The sequence below is a fragment of the Macaca nemestrina genome, chromosome 10 (assembly GCF_043159975.1).
Source record: "Macaca nemestrina isolate mMacNem1 chromosome 10, mMacNem.hap1, whole genome shotgun sequence".
Classification (NCBI taxonomy): domain Eukaryota; kingdom Metazoa; phylum Chordata; class Mammalia; order Primates; family Cercopithecidae; genus Macaca; species Macaca nemestrina.
Window position 1 is genome coordinate 130,598,929 of NC_092134.1, and position 19,759 is coordinate 130,618,687.

The 19,759-nt window shown below is 39.6% G+C and overlaps 2 protein-coding genes across 4 annotated transcripts in view; one reads left to right on the plus strand and one right to left on the minus strand.

Annotated features, from left to right (window-relative positions):
- Positions 1 to 19,759, minus strand: part of LOC105465902 (small integral membrane protein 10 like 1) — a 295,615-nt gene that overhangs the window by 73,726 nt on the left and 202,130 nt on the right. The window lies entirely within an intron of this gene.
- LOC139356867 (basic salivary proline-rich protein 2-like) lies at positions 4,661 to 7,926 on the plus strand. The gene is made up of 4 exons (XM_071072206.1): positions 4,661 to 4,744; positions 5,676 to 5,711; positions 6,228 to 6,682; positions 7,818 to 7,926. The coding sequence occupies exons 1-3, from the start codon at positions 4,681 to 4,683 to the stop codon at positions 6,662 to 6,664; spliced, it is 537 nt and encodes a 178-aa protein (XP_070928307.1). The 5' UTR covers positions 4,661 to 4,680; the 3' UTR covers positions 6,665 to 6,682; positions 7,818 to 7,926.

The following is a 19,759-nucleotide window of genomic DNA, read 5'->3' on the forward strand; positions in this document are numbered from 1 at the left end:
CTCACTTCTCTTTAATTGAACACATAGGTTTCCTCTCAGAACAGGGTCTTCTCTTCTACTTAAGGACATTAATAATACATTTTAGCAGTATTTCTTACCCCAGTTTTTGAGTTTGACATGCACGTGTTTACATTTCTCACATGTTGGAATTTGGAATGTGTGGCAGATCATGAATGCAGTAAGAAGAATTAAAGATGGTTACTTAGAAGACTATATTTAAAAATGTTCCCAAAATTTATTTTACAAGAAGCCAGGAATGAGATGAAAAATAAAAACTTGGGAGATTGATTTAGAACATAAAATGTTAACAAATACATTTTAGAAAGGGAGTGGGGAAGAGGTAGTTTCAGAATATTGCAAAAAAGAAAAAATCTGTGTGGAAGAACAACCTGGGAAACTGCACAGGTGCTAAGAAATAGCTCAATGCAATACACTTAAGGCTTTTATGTGGTTACCAGACTATGTTATTTGAGTGTATAATTGTGGCCCCTCATTATAAGTGGGAGTGAGTAAAAATTTTTCTTTGAATAATGACTGAGCACACAGACAGTGACCTTTCAGCTCTACCATCACTTCTGTTTTTTTTTTTTTTTTGTCTTGTGAGCGCATAGCTGATATTTATGCTTTCCTGATACACTGTACTCATTGCTGACATTGGAGAAGATCAGGGAAAAGGCCCGAGATGAGTGACCTTTAGGGACATTTCTGTTCTCTTCCTGTACTCTCCTGCCAAGGACCAGTCGGTCTTGCATCAGGCCTACAGGAACCTCAGTTGGTGACAATATCAGGCAATGTCAGCCAGGCCTCTTCGCTGCTCCTTGTCTCTGACATTCCTTTGCTGCCTGATGGTCTAACTTAAGCCACCTAGGCAGGATTGCTCTTCCCCAGTTCCTATGGAAAACAGTGTCTGGTGAGACCAGAGACACAAATCTCAATAATACAGTGGGATCTGCTGGGACCAAACAACTACTCTCTGCCTAAGAGAAAACTCATGAAGCTCAGCTAGAACCAATCCACTTTCCATAGAGCCAGAAAGAATTGACAATTAGTAATGTATTCCCCTTTCCAGTACATCTATATTTTTGCCAGGGAAAATACCAATCTGCCTGCTTCCCTTGCAAGGGCAAAGTTACCCGTAGGAAAGCCTTTGTATTAGGAAGTCTCCCTGTGCTATTACCCACAACCCTTCAGAAGGGCCAGACCAGACCCTCATCTGCACAGCCCAGGATCCACTCATCCACAATGGTCAAGAGGCCTGTCTTTAGGATTTCCTGTCGCACACCCTCTCTACCCCCATCATACCTCCAACCAAGCTGTCCTCAAATTAACACCAGCCATGCACAAAATGTGAACTATTACACAAGACACACAGAAGGTCTAAGTGGAAAGTGGCAGCTGTTGATACCGACTAACCTGTATATTTCATGAACTGACGAGCAGGGATTTACCAGATAAAACAGAAGAATCAGCAGCTGAAAGAAGTGCTAACAATGCAGGACTCTGATAGGGCTTTGTGGAAACACAACATTTATTGTAAAATTACACAGACAGGAATGAAAAAAGGTGGTGAGGAGTGCTATATCCTATTACTTAGAAGATTAAATAAAGGAAATCTCACCAAATTCATAGGGGAAAAAGCCAGATATATAATAACAAATACACATAATGAACTTGACTCAGGAAATAAAATATGAATAAAGGCATAGTAGAAAGAACGTGGGGAGGAATGTCTATCAGAATATTGTAGACAAAAACACTTCTTGTGGAAGAACAATCTGAGGAAACAGGTACCACAAATACTGACTAAACCAAGAAAACCAATACAATGCAATTGAGGCTTTGATGGTGGTGTCTGATTATCTTATTTGAATGTACAATTGTGGCCACTTAATTATCTGTGGTAGAAATTTGTTATAATTCCTAAGAGAAATGAAGCAGTGGGTGAATTTTTTTTTTTACCATCAACTTTTTATTGTCATGTTAAATATTTATTTCACCGTGGTGTCATGCTGGTGGATGAGCAGTGATTTGGGTAGATATTGTCCCTTCTTTTCAGGGACTTGGGATCCAAGACTGACGTATCATTGTGAATAGACACATAAAGAAAATATATGGCTGCATGCTTTGCACAAGTAAACATAGGGATGTTTTATAGTCTTCCCTCCATCACCTAGGGATATTATATACTTTGTAGATGAACAGTAGCAATATCTTAGTTCCAGACTCCCTGCTGTTACTTCACTCAAAGTACACAGCATCCCATTGTCATTGATTGTGTTGTGAGGCCAAACCTTTTCTTCCTGTTAGTCCAAATAAATTAGTAGGCATATCTATTGCAAAAGAAATGATGACATACCTGCCAAAACTAAGAAGACTTAAAAAGTCCTCTTCTGTGTGCCTTTTCTGGGCTGTAACAATGTATAAAACCCTGTAGCACAGTGAGGGATATGGCAGGCACTTGGAGAATTTACTTTTTTTCCTTAATTTTTTGTTGTGAAAAATTTTCCACACACAGATATGTTGCAAAAATTGTATCATACCCATAAACTCTTCACCTAGATAATGATTGTGCATCATTGACCTTAGTTGCTTGTTTCTTTCTAGGTGTATATATGTATATTGTTCACCATGGTATCATATATATACACATAATATCTATATATAAAATATATATATAATATATATACAAACTATTTGAATGTAAGTTGCAGATATCTTGACACTCTGCCACTAAATGTTTCAGCCTGCAGCTCTGAAGAACAAGGACACTCTCTTACATGTCAACAATACCATTATCACCTCCTGCATCAGAAACTCAAATTCAGTGATTCCACAATATCATCTAATAGTTAATCCACATTCACATTCCCCAATTCTTCCAAATACTTCTTTCTGGCTTTCTTGTTTCCAAACTAGACGTTAATCAAGGGTTGCACACTGCATTCCGTTGAGTCTCTTTAGTTTCTTTTGATCTAGAAGAGTTCCCTCATTCATTCATTGATTCATTCATTTCTTCATGCATTTTTATAACACTGATATTTTGAAGCAGCTAGGCAAGTTGCCTTTAAGAATATCTCACATTCTGAATTTGTATGATTCCCTCCTCGTGGTGCCATTTAAGTCATGGAACATGTATTCTTTTAGGATTCTTCCCCTCCCCTGTGTTTATAAATTGTCAAGTTGTCATCAGCCAGTGCATTTGATTGTGGTGAGTAACAGGGGGACGTGAAGAGTCCTGCAGGTTGGCAGACCTGTAATTTTTTTTATTACTATACTTTAAGTTCTAGGGTACATGTGCACAACATGCAGGTTTGTTACATACGTATACATATGTCATGTTGGTGTGCTGCACCCATGAACTCATCACTTACATTAGGTATATCTCCTAATGATATCCCTCCCCGCATCCCATGACAGTCCCCAGTGTGTGACATTCCCGTTCCTGTGTCCAAGTGTTCTCATTGTTCAATTCCCACCTATGGTGAGAATATACAGTGTTTGGTTTTCTTGTCCTTGTGATAGGTTGCTGAGAATGATGGTTTCCAGCTTCATCCATGTCCCTACAGATGACATGAACTCATCCTTTTCTATGGCTGCATAGTATTCCACAGTGTATATGTGCCCCATTTTCTTAATCCAATCTATCATTGATGGGCATTTGGGTTGGTTCCAAGTCTTTGCTATTATAAATAGAATTCCCTTTCCTAGCCAAGGGAAGCTGTGAGATATGGCACCGGGAAAATCAGGTCACTCCCACCCTAATACTGTGCTTTTCCAATGGTCTTAGCTAACGGCACAGGAGTGGGTGAATTTTAGAATATTCTAAAGAAAGGGAAGAGCATGAAGGAAGTTTTAGTGACACAACATCACATGGCTCCCTTATAGAACTCTGTATTCAGTTTTCTCAGGTGTAGAAATTTCCAGGTGGTTTCTGTGTCCATTTGCATTAATAGCACTTAAAAATACTTTAAAATACTTTAAAATACAGAATTTTAGCCTTCCTGTGTTGTACATCACCAAGCCTTGCCTGAGCTGAGTGAGATTCACAGAAGCTTGAACAATAGCTGTAGCCTGAGCAGGCTGCGGGGCAGCATTCTGTCATCTTTGTGTGCCCAGGAGTGTGCTGTCCTCACACATCTCACAGATAGCAGAAGCCATCTCTATCGCATCAAAAATTTAGATAATTTTTGTCTTCCCTTAATCACCTGACAAGAGAGGGACATAGGCCATAAAAGATCCGGAGATATTGACCATCTTCATTGCTGGCTGTAGCATCGCTGCTCACACACACATAAACAGAAATAAATAGCACAGTGGAAAGCAGATAACAGTCTTACGTAAAAGATTGAAACTCTCATGGTATCTAAAGTTCAATTATGACACAGTGCTGGCGGCTTGGACACAGTTTCTTGAAAACCATAGTTCAAGTCCTAATTGTACCTTTTAGAAAGAAGACACTAGCAACATATCTGACCCAACCCATCCCTCTGAGCTAGAGTATCAAAGAGAAATAAGGGATACGCATGACCTGCAGCGAACAAAGCAGAACCCAGTCTCTGAGGTGGTGAGGCCCCACCAGTGTGGAGCTCAAAGGTGTCATTGTTCTGATCCTCTTTATAAAGGGAGCTGCCCCGTTCCTCCCAGCACAGAGTTGGGAGCACCTCCAGAGCCTCCTGCAACATGCTGTTGATTCTGCTGTCAGTGGCCCTGCTGGCCCTGAGCTCAGCTCAGAATTTAAATGAAGGTAAAACAGAAGGGGGAGAAGATGCGGTGACCCTGATTGGGGCTTAGGAGGGGATAATGGTAATTAGGGGGAAGAGAAGAGAATGAAAACCCAGATTGGGCTGCAGAGTTTTCATGCCTGGGATCAGGAGACTGATTGCACCCTCATTCCACACTAAGGGTTTCTAATTTATTTAACGTACAACGAAATCCAATGAAGAATTTGTTCCAGGGGAATGAGAAGGTAAGATTTGCATTTATAGAGAGATATGACTGTGCTGTGAAGGATGCAGTGGAGAATGCAAGGCAGATTCAGAGAAGTCCAGTTGTGAGCATCCTATACTGATCTCATTAAGTACAGAGGGATGATTGTGGCTTTGCTGTGCGGTGGATCAGCGTGGATGATGGAAATAAACACACATCAGAGATACTGCAGAGACAGAACTGGATGGAACACTTGTCTCTGTCTAACTAGAGATATAGAAATATCAGAGCCAATCATTGTCGTTTATCTCTCCCCTACATGCTGTATTTCAATGTGCTGGGAGTGGGATGGGTAAGATTATATTGAAATGACTACTTCTGTTTACGCCAATTGAGAAAGCATGCGTACAGAAGCAATGTATTTATAGGAGGTGGAGGGCATAAGAATACCAAACTATCACATTGAAGTACCTGGCATGTGTAAACTAAATCCGCATTAAGTCTTGAGGATGCCAGGGAGGGAAAAAAGGGGCTCTTCTATGTTGTGTTCATGGCTGCTGTTCTGTGTCGTAACAACCGTGCCTCATCTTACAGCTTCCTCCCCTTTGAGCAGCTTCACAGACAGTGGCTGACGAGTTAACTTAGGGGATTCATGGGGTGGTGAGAAGACCCTTTTCCCTGTAGAACACTTGTGAGTCTTGAAAGATTCGAGATGTAACTTTTCCCATCATCCTGTGCTTCTCTTCTAGATGTTGGCCAGGAAGAATCTCCCTCCCTAATATCAGGTAAATCCCAGTTCGTTCTCAATCTGTTTTAACTGTCTTTTTCTGCTCACAAATGGATCAGCTCTCCAGTGTCTTCTTATCAACACTTTCCTTTCAGGAATTGATTAATGTTAGTGCCACTAATAAGAGGCAATCTTCATGCAAGCTTGATTCTGGGGACCGTGAGCAGGCCACCAAATTGAATGGCAGAGATGCTTGGCTTAGATGACAACAGGAGTGGGTTGACTCATCCCCCTGGCCAGGAGTGCCTCCTGGGAGATGACAGACGACTAGGCAGCATCCTCATTCTGACTCCTCTTTATACTGAGAGTCCCCCAACTGCTTTGTTCTTCCCCAGCGTTCTATTCCAGAGATCTATGTCTTCACCGAAAATGCAAAGAAATTAGTGTCTTGGTCCCATTTTTGTGCGTTTCCCCCCTCAGCTTGTTACCCTAGCTGATCAAAATTTACTGCAACTATTCAGTGAATCTTGTGTGGGCTTTTACTCTGTCTTTCCCTTCTCTCTTTCTCCTTCAGAACATCAACAAGGACAACCCCAGCAAGGAGGCAACAGGCCCCAAGGTCCCCCATCTCCAGGAGGGCCACAAGGACCACCCCAACAAGGAGGCAACAAACCTCAAGGTCCCCCACCTCCAGGAAGGCCACAAGGACCACCCCAACAAGGAGGCAACAGACCTCAAGGTCCCCCACCTCCAGGAAGGCCACAAGGACCACCCCAACAAGGAGGCAACAGACCTCAAGGTCCCCCACCTCCAGGAAGGCCACAAGGACCACCCCAACAAGGAGGCAACAGACCTCAAGGTCCCCCACCTCCAGGAAGGCCACAAGGACCACCCCAACAAGGAGGCAACAGACCTCAAGGTCCCCCACCTCCAGGAAGGCCCCAGGGACCACCATCCTCTCCTCAAGGGGGCAGACCCGCCGGACCTCCCCAGGGACAGTCTCCCCAGTAATCTAGGATTCAATGACAGGTATGATTCCAGTTGATTCTTCACCAAGTGCTCTAATTGCTACGGGTCTCCAGCTTTACTGTGACAAAGAATCAACTAAAAGCCCATTGACATCGTATTGTCCTAGAACCCATTTCTAAAGATTTGTGTTCAGGTATTCTGGAAATGGGTAACAAGGCCCTATATTTGTAACAAGCTCTTGAAGGAATACTGATGTTGAGAAACAACGTTCCAAATAATCTGTCTTAAATTGTATTGGCAATGAGGAAGTAGTACCATGTTCACTCTGGCACTCTGTTTTCTGTCCACGAACTCAGAGACCTCCCATTTAAAGTTTTCACCTGAGCACTGTTTGCTCTGTCCTGCCTCACACCAGCCTCTCTAGTCCAGTATTCCTGCCAAGTGGTCCCTGAACTTTCAGCAGCTAAATGGTGTCTCATGTTTTAAATTCTTACTTTTCAGTAAGTACGTGATTAAGCTTGCAACAAATATCTAATGGAATGGAAAAATATGAAGCTAAATTTAAAGGCATAACTCATCCTACCTGCCTTCTCTCCTTTAGAAAACTACCACTGTTAACTTAATGGCATCTTCTCTTTGAAATATTTATGTGTATGTAAACAATTTGAATAGTTTTCCCTCAGAACTAAGATCATAATTTATATGCAGGTACATATGTTAGTCATTTAAATAATACATTTCCTTGGACATTTCCACATGAGTAAATCTCTTAAGTGGTTATCTGTTTGCTTTGATAATTTTATGCTACTCCATTATGTGGCTGCACTGTGATTTCTCTAACCAATCCTTGTCACTGGACACTGAGGGTGGTTTCAGCTTCTCACTATTATAGAATATATTCCAGTTACCACTGTATAAATATATCACTGAACAAATTCAGCAGCAAGTAATAACAAGCCAGGAATGATCTTATCTTTTCATCACGTCAGGAACAATTTGGAGCACATTTTGTGCAAAGGAAGGGCATCAAAATAGTGAACACACAAAAACTTAGGAAGGAAACACAGGAGGTAGAAGGGATGGGGAGAGAGGGGATGGGCTCTCATGTACTCTACTGCAGTAACACCAGGGAGGAATTAGATATTTCCTGCCATGTCAAGTCTGGTCTATGAACCTCCTTGTTGGTTTGTTTCAGGAAATGAATAAGAAGACGACAGTGATTCAAATGATTCAAATGCCGTGACTTTGGAAGAAGGTGGTCATAGCTGTAACTTCAATATACCAATAAAGTAATCAGCTTGCAATTTCTGATTGTGGTGTCTGTTTCTCAATGTTTGTGAATGTGGGATCTGAGGACGAAGAGGACATTCTAAGAACATCTAGGAACCCTTCTCCTTGATGCTCCAGGAAGCTTCCCTCCTGCTTAATCCTAATGTAGCCAGCTACCGTGAAAAAAGATTTTAGTGTTTCTCTACTTCCCTGACTTCTATTTTTTTCCCCCCTGAGATGGAATTTTTTTTACCCAGGCTGGAGTGCGGTGGCACGATCTCGGCCCACTGCCACTGCATCTCCTGGATTCAAGGTATTCTCCTGCCTCAGCCTTCTAAGTATCTGAGGTTATAGGTGACCACCATCATGCATGGCTAATTTTTGTATTTTTGGTAGAAATGGAGTTTCACCATGTTGACCAGGCTGGTCTCCATCTCCTGACCTCAGGTGATCCACTTGCCTTGGCCTCCAAAACTGCTGGGATTATAGGTGTGAGCCACCATGCCTGGCCCTTCCCTGATTTATATAGCACAAAATGAAATTTTAAAATTATTTTCAGATTGTTTACTGATATTCTGGTAATCTTAAGGACAAAAAACACAACAAGTCCAAAAAAGTCACAGAAGTTGAAAGAAATTCTTACAATTTCTAAGAAATTGAGTTCGGTTTCAAGGGAATGAATATGGTTCTATGCTTCTTATCCCCACAACCCTCTCTATCACATTTACCCTATTTTATCCGCGATCACTTCTCTCCCTTCCTATGTTCCTCACCATTCTTTAGTGAAACCTGAATGGATTTCATTAAAGAGTCAACATGCTTGTAAGGAGCAATGAATTTGGACACGCTCAGATTTTAATTAAGACCTAACTCTTTTTCTTACTATCTCTTGACTCTTAAAAGGCTACTTAGACTCTCAGGGCTTCAATTTCCTCATCTAAAATGAGAATAATCATAACAACCACGTTAGAGTATGGAGGCTAATGAGATAACATACATATCAAAAACCTTGCAGGGACTGGCATGTCTGCTTCTCAAGCAAGGAAGGTTCAATATTAGAAACTGCCTCTTTGCCCACTGACAGCCTCAGATAATTCACTAAGAAGTCAGAAAAATGAGAACAGAATGATCTCATCATAACCACCACTATGTTGAGCAACCCACCTTCAGTTGAAGCCCAGGTCTCTGACTTCTCTCCTATTCTCATAGGGAAAGCCTTCCTACCCCCACCTCTTAATATCCCTCCTGATCCAGAACCACATTGCCCCATGAAGGATTTTGCTTCTGCATGTGACCCTTTTGTCTCCTGATTCTTACATCTATTATTTCAATCAGCCAAAGTCTGCTGAAACGTCACCCATTTCTATAGAAGTCTTCCTAAGACTCTTAGTGCTTCTTTCCTACCATAATATTTGTCTCCCGTTTTATTGCAAAAGTTCTTCAAACTTATGTATGTGATTATTTCCCCATCTCCCCACTTCCAATGTTTCCTTATGCACACCTTATAGATGCTTTTGTTCTTTCTAGTTCCAGTCTGTGAAGGTCATCTACGGCCTCCATTCCACACATTTCAGGAATCGTTTCTCAGTCCTGCATGTCTTGCTTCTCTTCAGAAGTTTAACACCATTGATCCTATCCTTCTTTTGGGACCTCTCTATCAATCTTTCCAGGAATCTCCCCCTCTCTCCCAGGGTTTCTCCTACCTCTGCCTCTTCCCTCCTACAGGTACAAAGTTCTTCCTCTTCCAACTCTTTTTTTTTTGTCATGATAAAGAATTCTTCTAATTAATTAAGCAAACTAGGATTTTTTTCTTGACTCTTTTCCTTTGATCACATTACATCTAGTCAAATAAGCTATGTTATCATTGTGAAGTTCAAGCTTCAAAATAATTTCCTACTGCAGTCTGTTTCATCACTTTCATCTCTATCAGCCCAACTCAGCAAGCCTCATCTGCAGTTTACACCAAAGAGTTCTATTTATTTCCAAACGGTCAATTACCCACCTTGACTGTTTAAAAATTATATTACCTTTCTGTGTTTTCCAGTTGATTGCTACCACTTTTACTCTGTAAGAATCGGAAGCCTTTTTTTTGTTTTTGTTTTTGGTTTTTTTTTTTTGAGACAGAGCCTTGCTCTGGTTCCCAGGCTGGAGTACAGTGGCAAGTTCTCAGCTTGCTGCAACCTCCGCCTCCTAGGTTCAAGTGATTCTACTGCCTCGGCCTCCTGAATAGCTGGGATTACAGGTGAGTGGCACCACACCCAGCTAATTTTTTTGTATTTTTAGTAGAGTTGGGGTTTCACTAAGTTGGCCAGCCTTGTCTTGAACTCCTGACCTTGTGAACCGCCTGCCTCATACTCCAAAGTGCTGGGATTACAGATGTGAGCCACTGCACCCAGCTGCTAATTTTTACCTATACTAAAGTGCTATGTATTGCCCCCTAACTCTCTGTGGAATTGGGGGATGCTCTACACCTAATTCATTCTGCTGTGGCCACACTGGTCATTGTCTTCTTTTTATGGTTGGGTAGGGAAGCAGTATGCTTAGATTTTTCTGTTAATGAAAATAAATATTTTTGCACAAATGCAGTTTGATTTTGTTACACTGATGGCGTAGTGCTTAAGTGAAGGCATTACGGTACTCATCGGTCAAATAACAAACACTGCATTTATTAATACCTCACAGCACAATCCTTCGGCCTCCCATACTCCCAAGTATTCATTATCTATCATTTCACTCTCTACATCCATGCAAACACATTCTTAGCAACCACTTTCCAGTGAAAACATATTATGTTTGATTTTCTATATCTAGCCTGTTTTGCTTAAGAAAACGACTCCCATTTCCATGCATTTTGCCACAATATGTGTGATTTCATTCTCACTTTCTGACTGAGTAGTATGGTATTGTATATATATAATTGCATTTTAATCCAACCATTCATTGATGGATACAGTGTAGATTCAGTATCTTTGTTACTGTGAATGTTGCTACAGTAAACATACAGATAAAGGTATATATTTGATACATTGACTACTTTTCCTTTGAGAACATACCCAGTAGTAGGATTGCTCAATGGAAATTGATTTCAATATGGAGACCAGAGTGGTGAGTGATAGGCATGGTTCTACTGCCTCCCAGTTAGCCCTGGTAGAAAGTCAGATGAGAGTTCCAGCTACCGAGGTCCATTCAGTAGTCATTTTCTTTTTGCTTTTTTTAGAATGAGGAGGTTTTCTTTGTGTTGTGTTCATGATTGTACCCTACTGTCACCGATGTCAACTTTACTCTGTTTCTAAATTTACATGTTAGTTACATTTACCTTTCCATCCTTGCCAAACTCCCATGCCCAACCACAAAGTTAGTAATTATCTGTTTTCTCAATCATTTTCTTTGTTTTAAAAACATCTAAGTCTTCCTTCAACTTCCAACAGACCTGCAAAATCCTTCCTAGTACAACTTTCCTCACGCCCAAATGTCAGATAATTGGCTTTTGTCCTGGAAATTCCCATTTCTCCCTTTTACCTAGGATAATGCTTATCCTAAGTTACTGTCTTCCTATTTCTTGGTTTTCTTCTTCTGTGAAACACATGCTAGCATAGCTTCAGCATATGAGAAGTAAGCTATTTCAAGGTTTTTTCATGCTGCCAGATGTGTAATGTGACCTTCACACTTCAATGATTACTGGAATTGATATAGGATTCTAGTTTGATTGTTATTTATACCTAGTTTTTAAATCTCGATTCCACCACAGCAACAAGGAACTATATTGGAAGCAAAGAGAAGCCCTCACCAAACACTGAATCTGTTGATGCCTTAATCTTGGACTTCCTGGCCTACAGAACATTGGAAAACAAATTTTTATTCTGTAATCATGACCCAGTCTACAGTCTTGTTAGAGCAGTAGAAATGGACTAACACACAACCCCATCTGAGTTCTAATTAGTAAACATACATCTAAAATCCAAAACAAAATGAAACAACAGCAAAACAACAGGGTTGGACTGTCTTCTGACTTCTATTTTTTCCATTTAGTTTCTGATTCTCTATATCTTCTCTAAGACTGCTTTTCCAAAGTGGAATCTTCAAGATCTTTCTTAACTTACGATTTAATTAGATGTAAGCTGATGTAGGCCTTTATCATCTATTGTGTTGGGCACTCTGTATTTCAAGAGGGTCTCCTATCTGGGCCCTGCAGTTGAGAGTGGGCCCCACACAAATACCAAAATCAAAGGCATTGTTAATTCCTTTTATCCTCATTAGTTTGCATTTTAAAAGTTCATCCATAAATAAAACATAGAAATTATAGGAGTGGGCACAGGCTGAGTTAAATGCTCTTCCAGGCCTGCTGGGGCAGGTGAAGAATTTGAAAAATCAATAAATTCACTGTTTCTACTCTTTGGTACCAGAGGAAAAGTGGGATGTTTCTCTGTAAAGAGAACCAACTGAATTAGAGTAAGTGGTACTTTATCAAATCCTGGATAACTATCTCCACACACATTACTGAAACAGAGTTGAGAGGGGAAAGGTTACGTATCCTGTCTATGGGAGGAAAACAGGGGTATCCCAAAGATGTTCACATTGTAAGGAGTACATTTTGTGTAAAGATGAAAAGAAAGACATGATGGAGAATTCTGTGTACATGTGTATAGGATTAGGAAGAAATGTATTTATTTAGAGAAAAGTTTTTATTACTTCATCTTTAAAGTTTCAGGGCAAGTTTTACCTTACCCATTTCCTATCACTTGTACCTGCGTTTCTTTTGTGGACCTGGTTTCTTCTGACTTTCTTGGAAGTAAATAAATATGTAAGTAAATAGCAAGAAAGCAGGGGAGTACAGTAAGCAGGAACAGAGGCTCTGAAGACTGATTGCCATCTATACCACTTATTACAATTTTAACAACTTTGGCGTGTGCCTCACTCAGCTCGCCTATATACCTGAGAAGTTGGTAAACAGTATTCTTCCGTAAGAAGCTGGTTCTGAAGATTAAATGGCATATAATAAATGCTTAAGAAATATTTTTACTATAATCAGCCATGGCTACAATATATTCATAGAATATGAATAAGCTAAAATAATTGCGAAATATGTGTTTATCAGAGAAAACATAATACCAAAATATATGAACCAGTATCATAATTATGTAACCAGGATTCCACGATTCACATGAACCCCTCCCAGACCACAGGGACTTCATGAATTTACTTGATCACATCACACGTCCATCCACTCTGTTAATGTTCATCTCTCCTGGGACACAACTCTCTTGTGTTGCAGTCAAGCTAATTCAAGATGAAGTTGAGGAAGATTCTGCTTTCTGTCCAATTCAAAGAATCTCCCAGTTTTGAATAAAGAGAAAGTCATGTGAGTTTGAAGGAGCTGACACATGAAATTCAAATGTGATTACCAGTGTAATAAAAAACTGTGGTGGATGGGATGCACAAATGTGATATGGTGTAATTTTCATCTGTAAAAAGTCACTCTGGCTATTGTGGGGAGAGCTGATATGCGATGTAACAAGAATGTTACCGAGACCTGCTGAAGTCTATTAACATCCTCCTAGAGAGAGAATCATGACATGAGCCACAGCCCTGTAGCAGAGGATATGCAAGTGTTTATATTGTCATGTATTTAGAGGTGAGTCCACTGGATTTGCTCATGGTTCAGGCTTTGGTGAGAGAAAGGCAGACATGATTCCAATATATTTGAACAACAAAATGAAACTGCTGTCATGGACTGAGAAGACATTGGGTAGTGTTATGGGCTGAATTCTGTTTTTCCTTATTCATATGCTGAAAATCTTCACTCCCAGTTTCTCAGAATATGACCATATTTGGAGGCAAGGACTGAAATGTGTGGATTCACTTAAAATGAGGCTGCTATGGGGGCACATAGTCCCATCTGATAGATGTACTTATAAGAAGAGGACATTTACACGCACAGAGCGACAAGAAATACCCACATGCACCAAGGCTGCCCCTTTCTGAGGACATAGCAAGAAGACAGATGTCTAGAGGCTAAGGAAGCAGGCCTCAGAAACACTGAACCTGTTGACACCATGATCACAATGAAACTGAAAAAGTGAATTTCTGTTGTTTAAGACACTAATCTGTGGTAATTGCTTAGGTAACTATAGCAAAATATTTTGTGGGGGAGACGTTTTAGGATGTTGAAATCAAGAACACTACTGGAGACATGTTAAGTTTGCAGGCTTTTTAGAAAGCAAGTGAATTACTAAGGGCTTTGACTCATGTACAGGTGCCTGAGTTGTTGATAGAGTACGGTTCTTGCTTTACACACCCTATCTCTGTCTTTCAAATATTTGGCAAACTCTGTTCTGATGGTTTCCCATGAGTTTATAGCTGATATTTATTTTCTCCTGATACATCCATCTCTTTCACCCATTGCAAGCACTGGGAAAGGTCAGGAAAAGGCCTGAACTGACTGATATTTAAAAGCATCTCCTGCTGTCTTCCTGTATTCCCCAGACAAGGGGAGTGAGGCACGTCTGCTCTGCATTCCCCTCTATTCCTTCTGTCTGACCTTCCTTTCCTACTTAAATGGCTACCATAAGCTATGTAGGCTGGACTCCACATCTTGTTTCTGTTGCCAAATAGTGTCTGGTGACATGAGATACAGATTATCCCAATAATAAGAAGACACAGTATGCCCCAGCAACAACTCTCTGCTTCAATTAAGGCACATGAAGCACAGTTACAACTCTTTCATTTTCCACATATACAGAGAATATTTGGCTAGTGTCACTATATCCCTCCCTCCAAAAACATCCCTACTTACTCCAGGCAAAAAACAGAAAGACCAAGAATCTGCCTAGTCACCTGGAAATCACAAAGGTATCTATAGCAAACTTTATTGTATTAGGAAATCTTTCTCTAATACATTGGGTCTTAAAAAGATGATGAAAAATGGCTATTATATTTAAACAGCTATGCACGGATTCCAACATTTTTTGAACCAAAATGAACTCAGACTGTATTGTTACGACACGTGTGAACAGGATCTACCTGGCAGCATCAAGAAGTCTATGATAGTATTTTGAAAACAGCCTCTATAAGAGCATCATGTACTGTGATCAAACTAGAGTGACCAGAAACATCCAATTTATGGTGAAGCCTGTGTAGGAGAATGGTGAAATAATTGATTATTCAAAAAAAGTTTGAGAGGATAATGGCCATGAAAATCAGAAGCTCACAGATAGATAACTCATTTTAAGCAGGGATGAGATGATTTTTGAACATAAAGTTTACAGCAGCTGACCACTCATATTAACTTGCAAGGAAAAAAATCATCTTGTTGATACCATAATAGAAGAGGATTGGTGATTAACAGTACAAACAAAAGCCAACACTGCACACTTCTCCATTGGTTCAGCTTACATGATTCTAACTGGACAACGAAAGACGAGGAAACATTTCCACCCAATGGATGTCCAAACTCTTGCACCAAGATCAGCTATAAGCAAGAACTGAAGTTTCCTCAGAATTCAAGAAAATGGTATCAAGTTCCTGAAGCATTTGTTCAAAGAATCACAACAGAAATTGAAACATGGCTTTATCTGTACAATCCAAAACCAAAACACAATCAAAGCAATGGCTACGGGAGATGTAAGTGTTCCAGTTAAAGCAGGAGTGGATGGGCAAAGGGCAAAAGTCAGGGCCAACGTTCATTTTTAAATCTCTCAGTGTTTTGCTTGTTGACTTTGTGGAGGGCCAAAGAATGACAATAACTGCTTATTATAAGAATGTTTGAGAAAGCTAGCCAAAGCATTAGTAGAAAAATGCTTGGGAGAGCTTTATCAGAGTCCTTCACCACAGCAATGCTCCTGGTCATTTATCTCATGGAACAAGGGAAATTGTTTGAGAGTTCTGATAGAACCATATTACAGTTTTGTTTTGGCTTCTTTGAACTTCTTTTTGTTTCTTGTGTTTTCATGATGGTATATATCGTCTGTTTGCTTCAAGGTATAGAATTACCTTAACTGTTTCTCGTAGAGTGGGTCTAGTGGTGATGAATACCCTCAGCTTTTATTTCTATAAAGTTGAAATAACGACTTTATTGTTATTTCATTTTGAACGTGTGTTTTGCTGGAGATAGTATTTGTGGCTGGCAGATTTTTTTTTTCTTTGAACACTTTGAATATATAATTTCATTTTCTCCTGACCTGTACTGTTTCATCAGTGAATATCACTCTTAATCTGATGTGGCTTCCCTAATACATTTCTTGATGCTTTCATCTTGCTGTTTTTAGAATCTTCTCTTTGTTTTTGACTATTGACATTTTGACTCTTATGTGCCTTGGAGAAGTCCTTTTGGGGTTGTGTCAGTTTGGATATGTTCAAGGTCCTGCATTTAGGTGTCCCAATCTCTTGCTAGCCTTGACAAATTTTTCCTACTATTTTGTTTAAAATTTTTTCCTTGCCGTTTCCCATTTCTTCTCCTTTTGGAATACTCAAAATCAAACATCTGGTCGCTCCTTGGTGTCTTGGGAAACATTGCTAAATTGAACACCATTTTAAGGGACCTAAATTTTGATTCGTTTGTCACAAGAAATTGAAAGTTTTAGAAAGTCAGGATGAAGATTGGTCAGAGAGTTGTACATGAAAACATAAATTTGTATATCATATGGATAGCTATCAGGTTTCTGCCTGAGACATCTCCAATGTCCTGGCCCCAGAGCTGGTGTTACTTTGTCAGTGGTTGGGCTGTAGAAGGAGTTAATGCTCACTAGCCTAAAGTCAAGTGTCTTTAGCCGCAGCTTACCACTGTTTTAGCAATGTCAGGGGTTGTTTTGCAACGTTTACTCATTTCAAAGTTCACAGAGAAATAGAATCACAACTTCTTTATATATGATAGAAAGCAACAGAAATCTTCATATTGTTATAAAGTTGTATGAGAAACACGTAAGCAGATATCTTTAAAAGAGGGATTGTCTTCAAGTGGTTAATGAGAGACTCACTTCTCTTTAATTGAACACATAGGTTTCTTCTCAGAACAGGGTCTTCTCTTCTGCTTAAGGACATTAATAATAAATTCTAGCAAACATTTCTTACCATAGTTGTTGAGTTTGACATGCACATGTTTACATTTCTCACCTGTTGGAATTTGGAATGTGTGGCAGATCATGAATGGAGTAAGAAGAATTAAAGATGCTTACTTAGAAGACTATATTTAAAAATGTTCCCAAGATTTATTTTAAAAGAAGCCAGATATGAGATAAAAAATAAAAACTTGGGAGATTGAATTAGAGCACAAAATGTTAACAAATACATTTTAGAAAGAGAGTGGGGAAGAAGTAGTTTCAGAATATTGCACAAAAGAAAAAAATCTGTCCGGAAAACAATCTGAGAAACTGCACAGGTGCTAAGAAATAGCTCAATGCAATATATTTGAGGCTTTTATGTGGTTACCAGACTATGTTATTTGAGTGTATAATTGTGGCCCCTCATTATAAGTGGGAGTGATTAAAAATTTTTCTTAGAATAATGACTGGGCACACAGTGTCCTTTTCAGCTCTACCATCACTTCTGTTTTTTTTTTGGTCTAGTGAGCGCATAGCTGATATTTATGCTTTCCTGATACACTGTACTCATTGCTGACATTGGAGAAGATCAGGGAAAAGGCCCGAGATGAGTGACCTTTAGGGACATTTCTGTTCTCTTCCTGTACTCTCCTGCCAAGGACCAGTCGGTCTTGCATCAGGCCTGCAGGAACCTCAGTTGGTGATAATATCAGGCAATGTCAGCCTGGCTTCTTTACTGCTCCTTGTCTCTGACATTCCTTTGCTGTCTGATGGTCTAACTTAAGCCACCTAGGCAGGATTGCTCTTCCCCAGTTCCTATGGAAAACAGTGTCTGGTGAGACCAGAGACACAAATCTCAATAACACACTGGGATCTGCTGGGACCAAGCAACTACTCTCTGCCTAAGAGAAAACTCATGAAGCTCAGCTAGAACAAACCCACTTTCCATACAGCGAGAAAGAATTGCCAATTAATGTATTCCCCTTTCAAGTACATCTATATTTATGCCAGGGAAAATACCAATCTGCCTGGTTCCCTTGCAAGGGCAAAGTTACCTGTAGGAAAGCCTTTGTATTAGGAAGTCTCCCTGTAGTATTACCCACAACCCTTCAGAAGGGCCAGACCAGACCCTCATCTGCACAGCCCAGGATCCACTCATCCACAATGGTCAAGAGGCCTGTCTTTAGGATTTCCTGTCCCACACCCTCTCTACCCCCATCATACCTCCAGCCAAGCTGTCCTCAAATTAACACCAGCCATGCACAAAATGTGAACTATTACACAAGACACACAGAAAGTCTAAGTGGAAAGCGGCAGCTGTTGATAGTGACTAACCTGTATATTTCATGAACTGATGAGCAGGGATTTACCAGATAAAACAGAAGAATCAGCAGCTGGAAGAAGTGCTAACAATGCAGGACTCTGATAGGGCTTTGTGGAAACACAACATTTGTTGTGAAATTACACAGACAGGAATGAAAAAAGGTGGTGAGGAGTACTATATCCTATTACTTAGAAGATTAAATAAAGGAAATCTCACAAATTCTTGGGGGAAAAAGCTAGATAAATAATAAAAAATACACATAATGAACTTGACTCAAGAAATAAAATATGAATAAAGATGTAGTAGAAAGAACGTGGGGAGTAATGCGTATCAGAATATTGTAGACAAAAATACTCTTTGTGGAAGAACAATCTGAGGAAACGGGTACCACAAATACTGACTAAACCAAGAAAACCAATACAATGCAATTGAGGCTTTGATGGTGGTGTCTGATTATGTTATTTGAATGTAGAATTGTGGCCACTTAATTATCAGTGGTAGGAATTTGATATAATCCCTAAAAGAAAGGAAGCAGTGGGTGAATTTTTTTTCGCCACCAACATTTTATTGCCATGTTAAATATTTATTTCACCATGGTGTCATGCTACTGGATGAGCAGTGATTTGGATAGATATTGTCCCTTCCTTCCAGGGACTTGGTATCCAAAACTGACATATCATTGTGAATAGACACATAAAGAAAATATATGGCTGCATGCTTTGCACAGGTAAACATAGGGATGTTTTATAGTCTTCCCTCAATCACCTAGGGATGTTATATACTTTGTAGATGAACAGTAGCAATATCTTAGTTCCAGACTCCCTGCTGTTACTTCACTCAAAGTACACAGCATCCCATTGTCATTGATTGTGTTGTGAGGCCAAACCTTTTCTTCCTGTTAGTCCAGATAAAATTAGTAGGCATATCTATTGCAAAAGAAATGATGACATACCTGCCAAAACAAAGAAGACTTAAAAAGTCCTCTTCTGTGTGCCTTCTCTGGGCTGTAACAATGTATAAAACCCTCTAGCACAGTGAGGGATATGGCAGGCACTTGGAGAATTTATTTTTTTCCTCAATTTTTTATTGTGAAAAGTTTTGCACCCAAGAAATGTTGAAAAATTGTATCATATCCATAAACTCTTCACCTAGATTTAATGATTGTTCATCATTGACCTTAGTTGCTTGTTTCTTTCAAGGTGTATATATATATTATATATATATATATATATATAAATATATATTATATATATTATAAATATATATATAAAATTCACCATGGTGTCATTTATATTTTATACATACATATATATATATTATGGTTAAACTATTTGAATGTAAGTTGCAGATATCTTGACACTCTGCCACTAAATGTTTCAGCCTGCAGCTCTGAAGAACAAGGACACTCTCTTACATGTCAACAATACCATTATCACCTCCTGCATCAGAAACTCGAATTCAGTGATTCCACAATATCATCTAATAGTTAATCCACATTCACATTCCCCA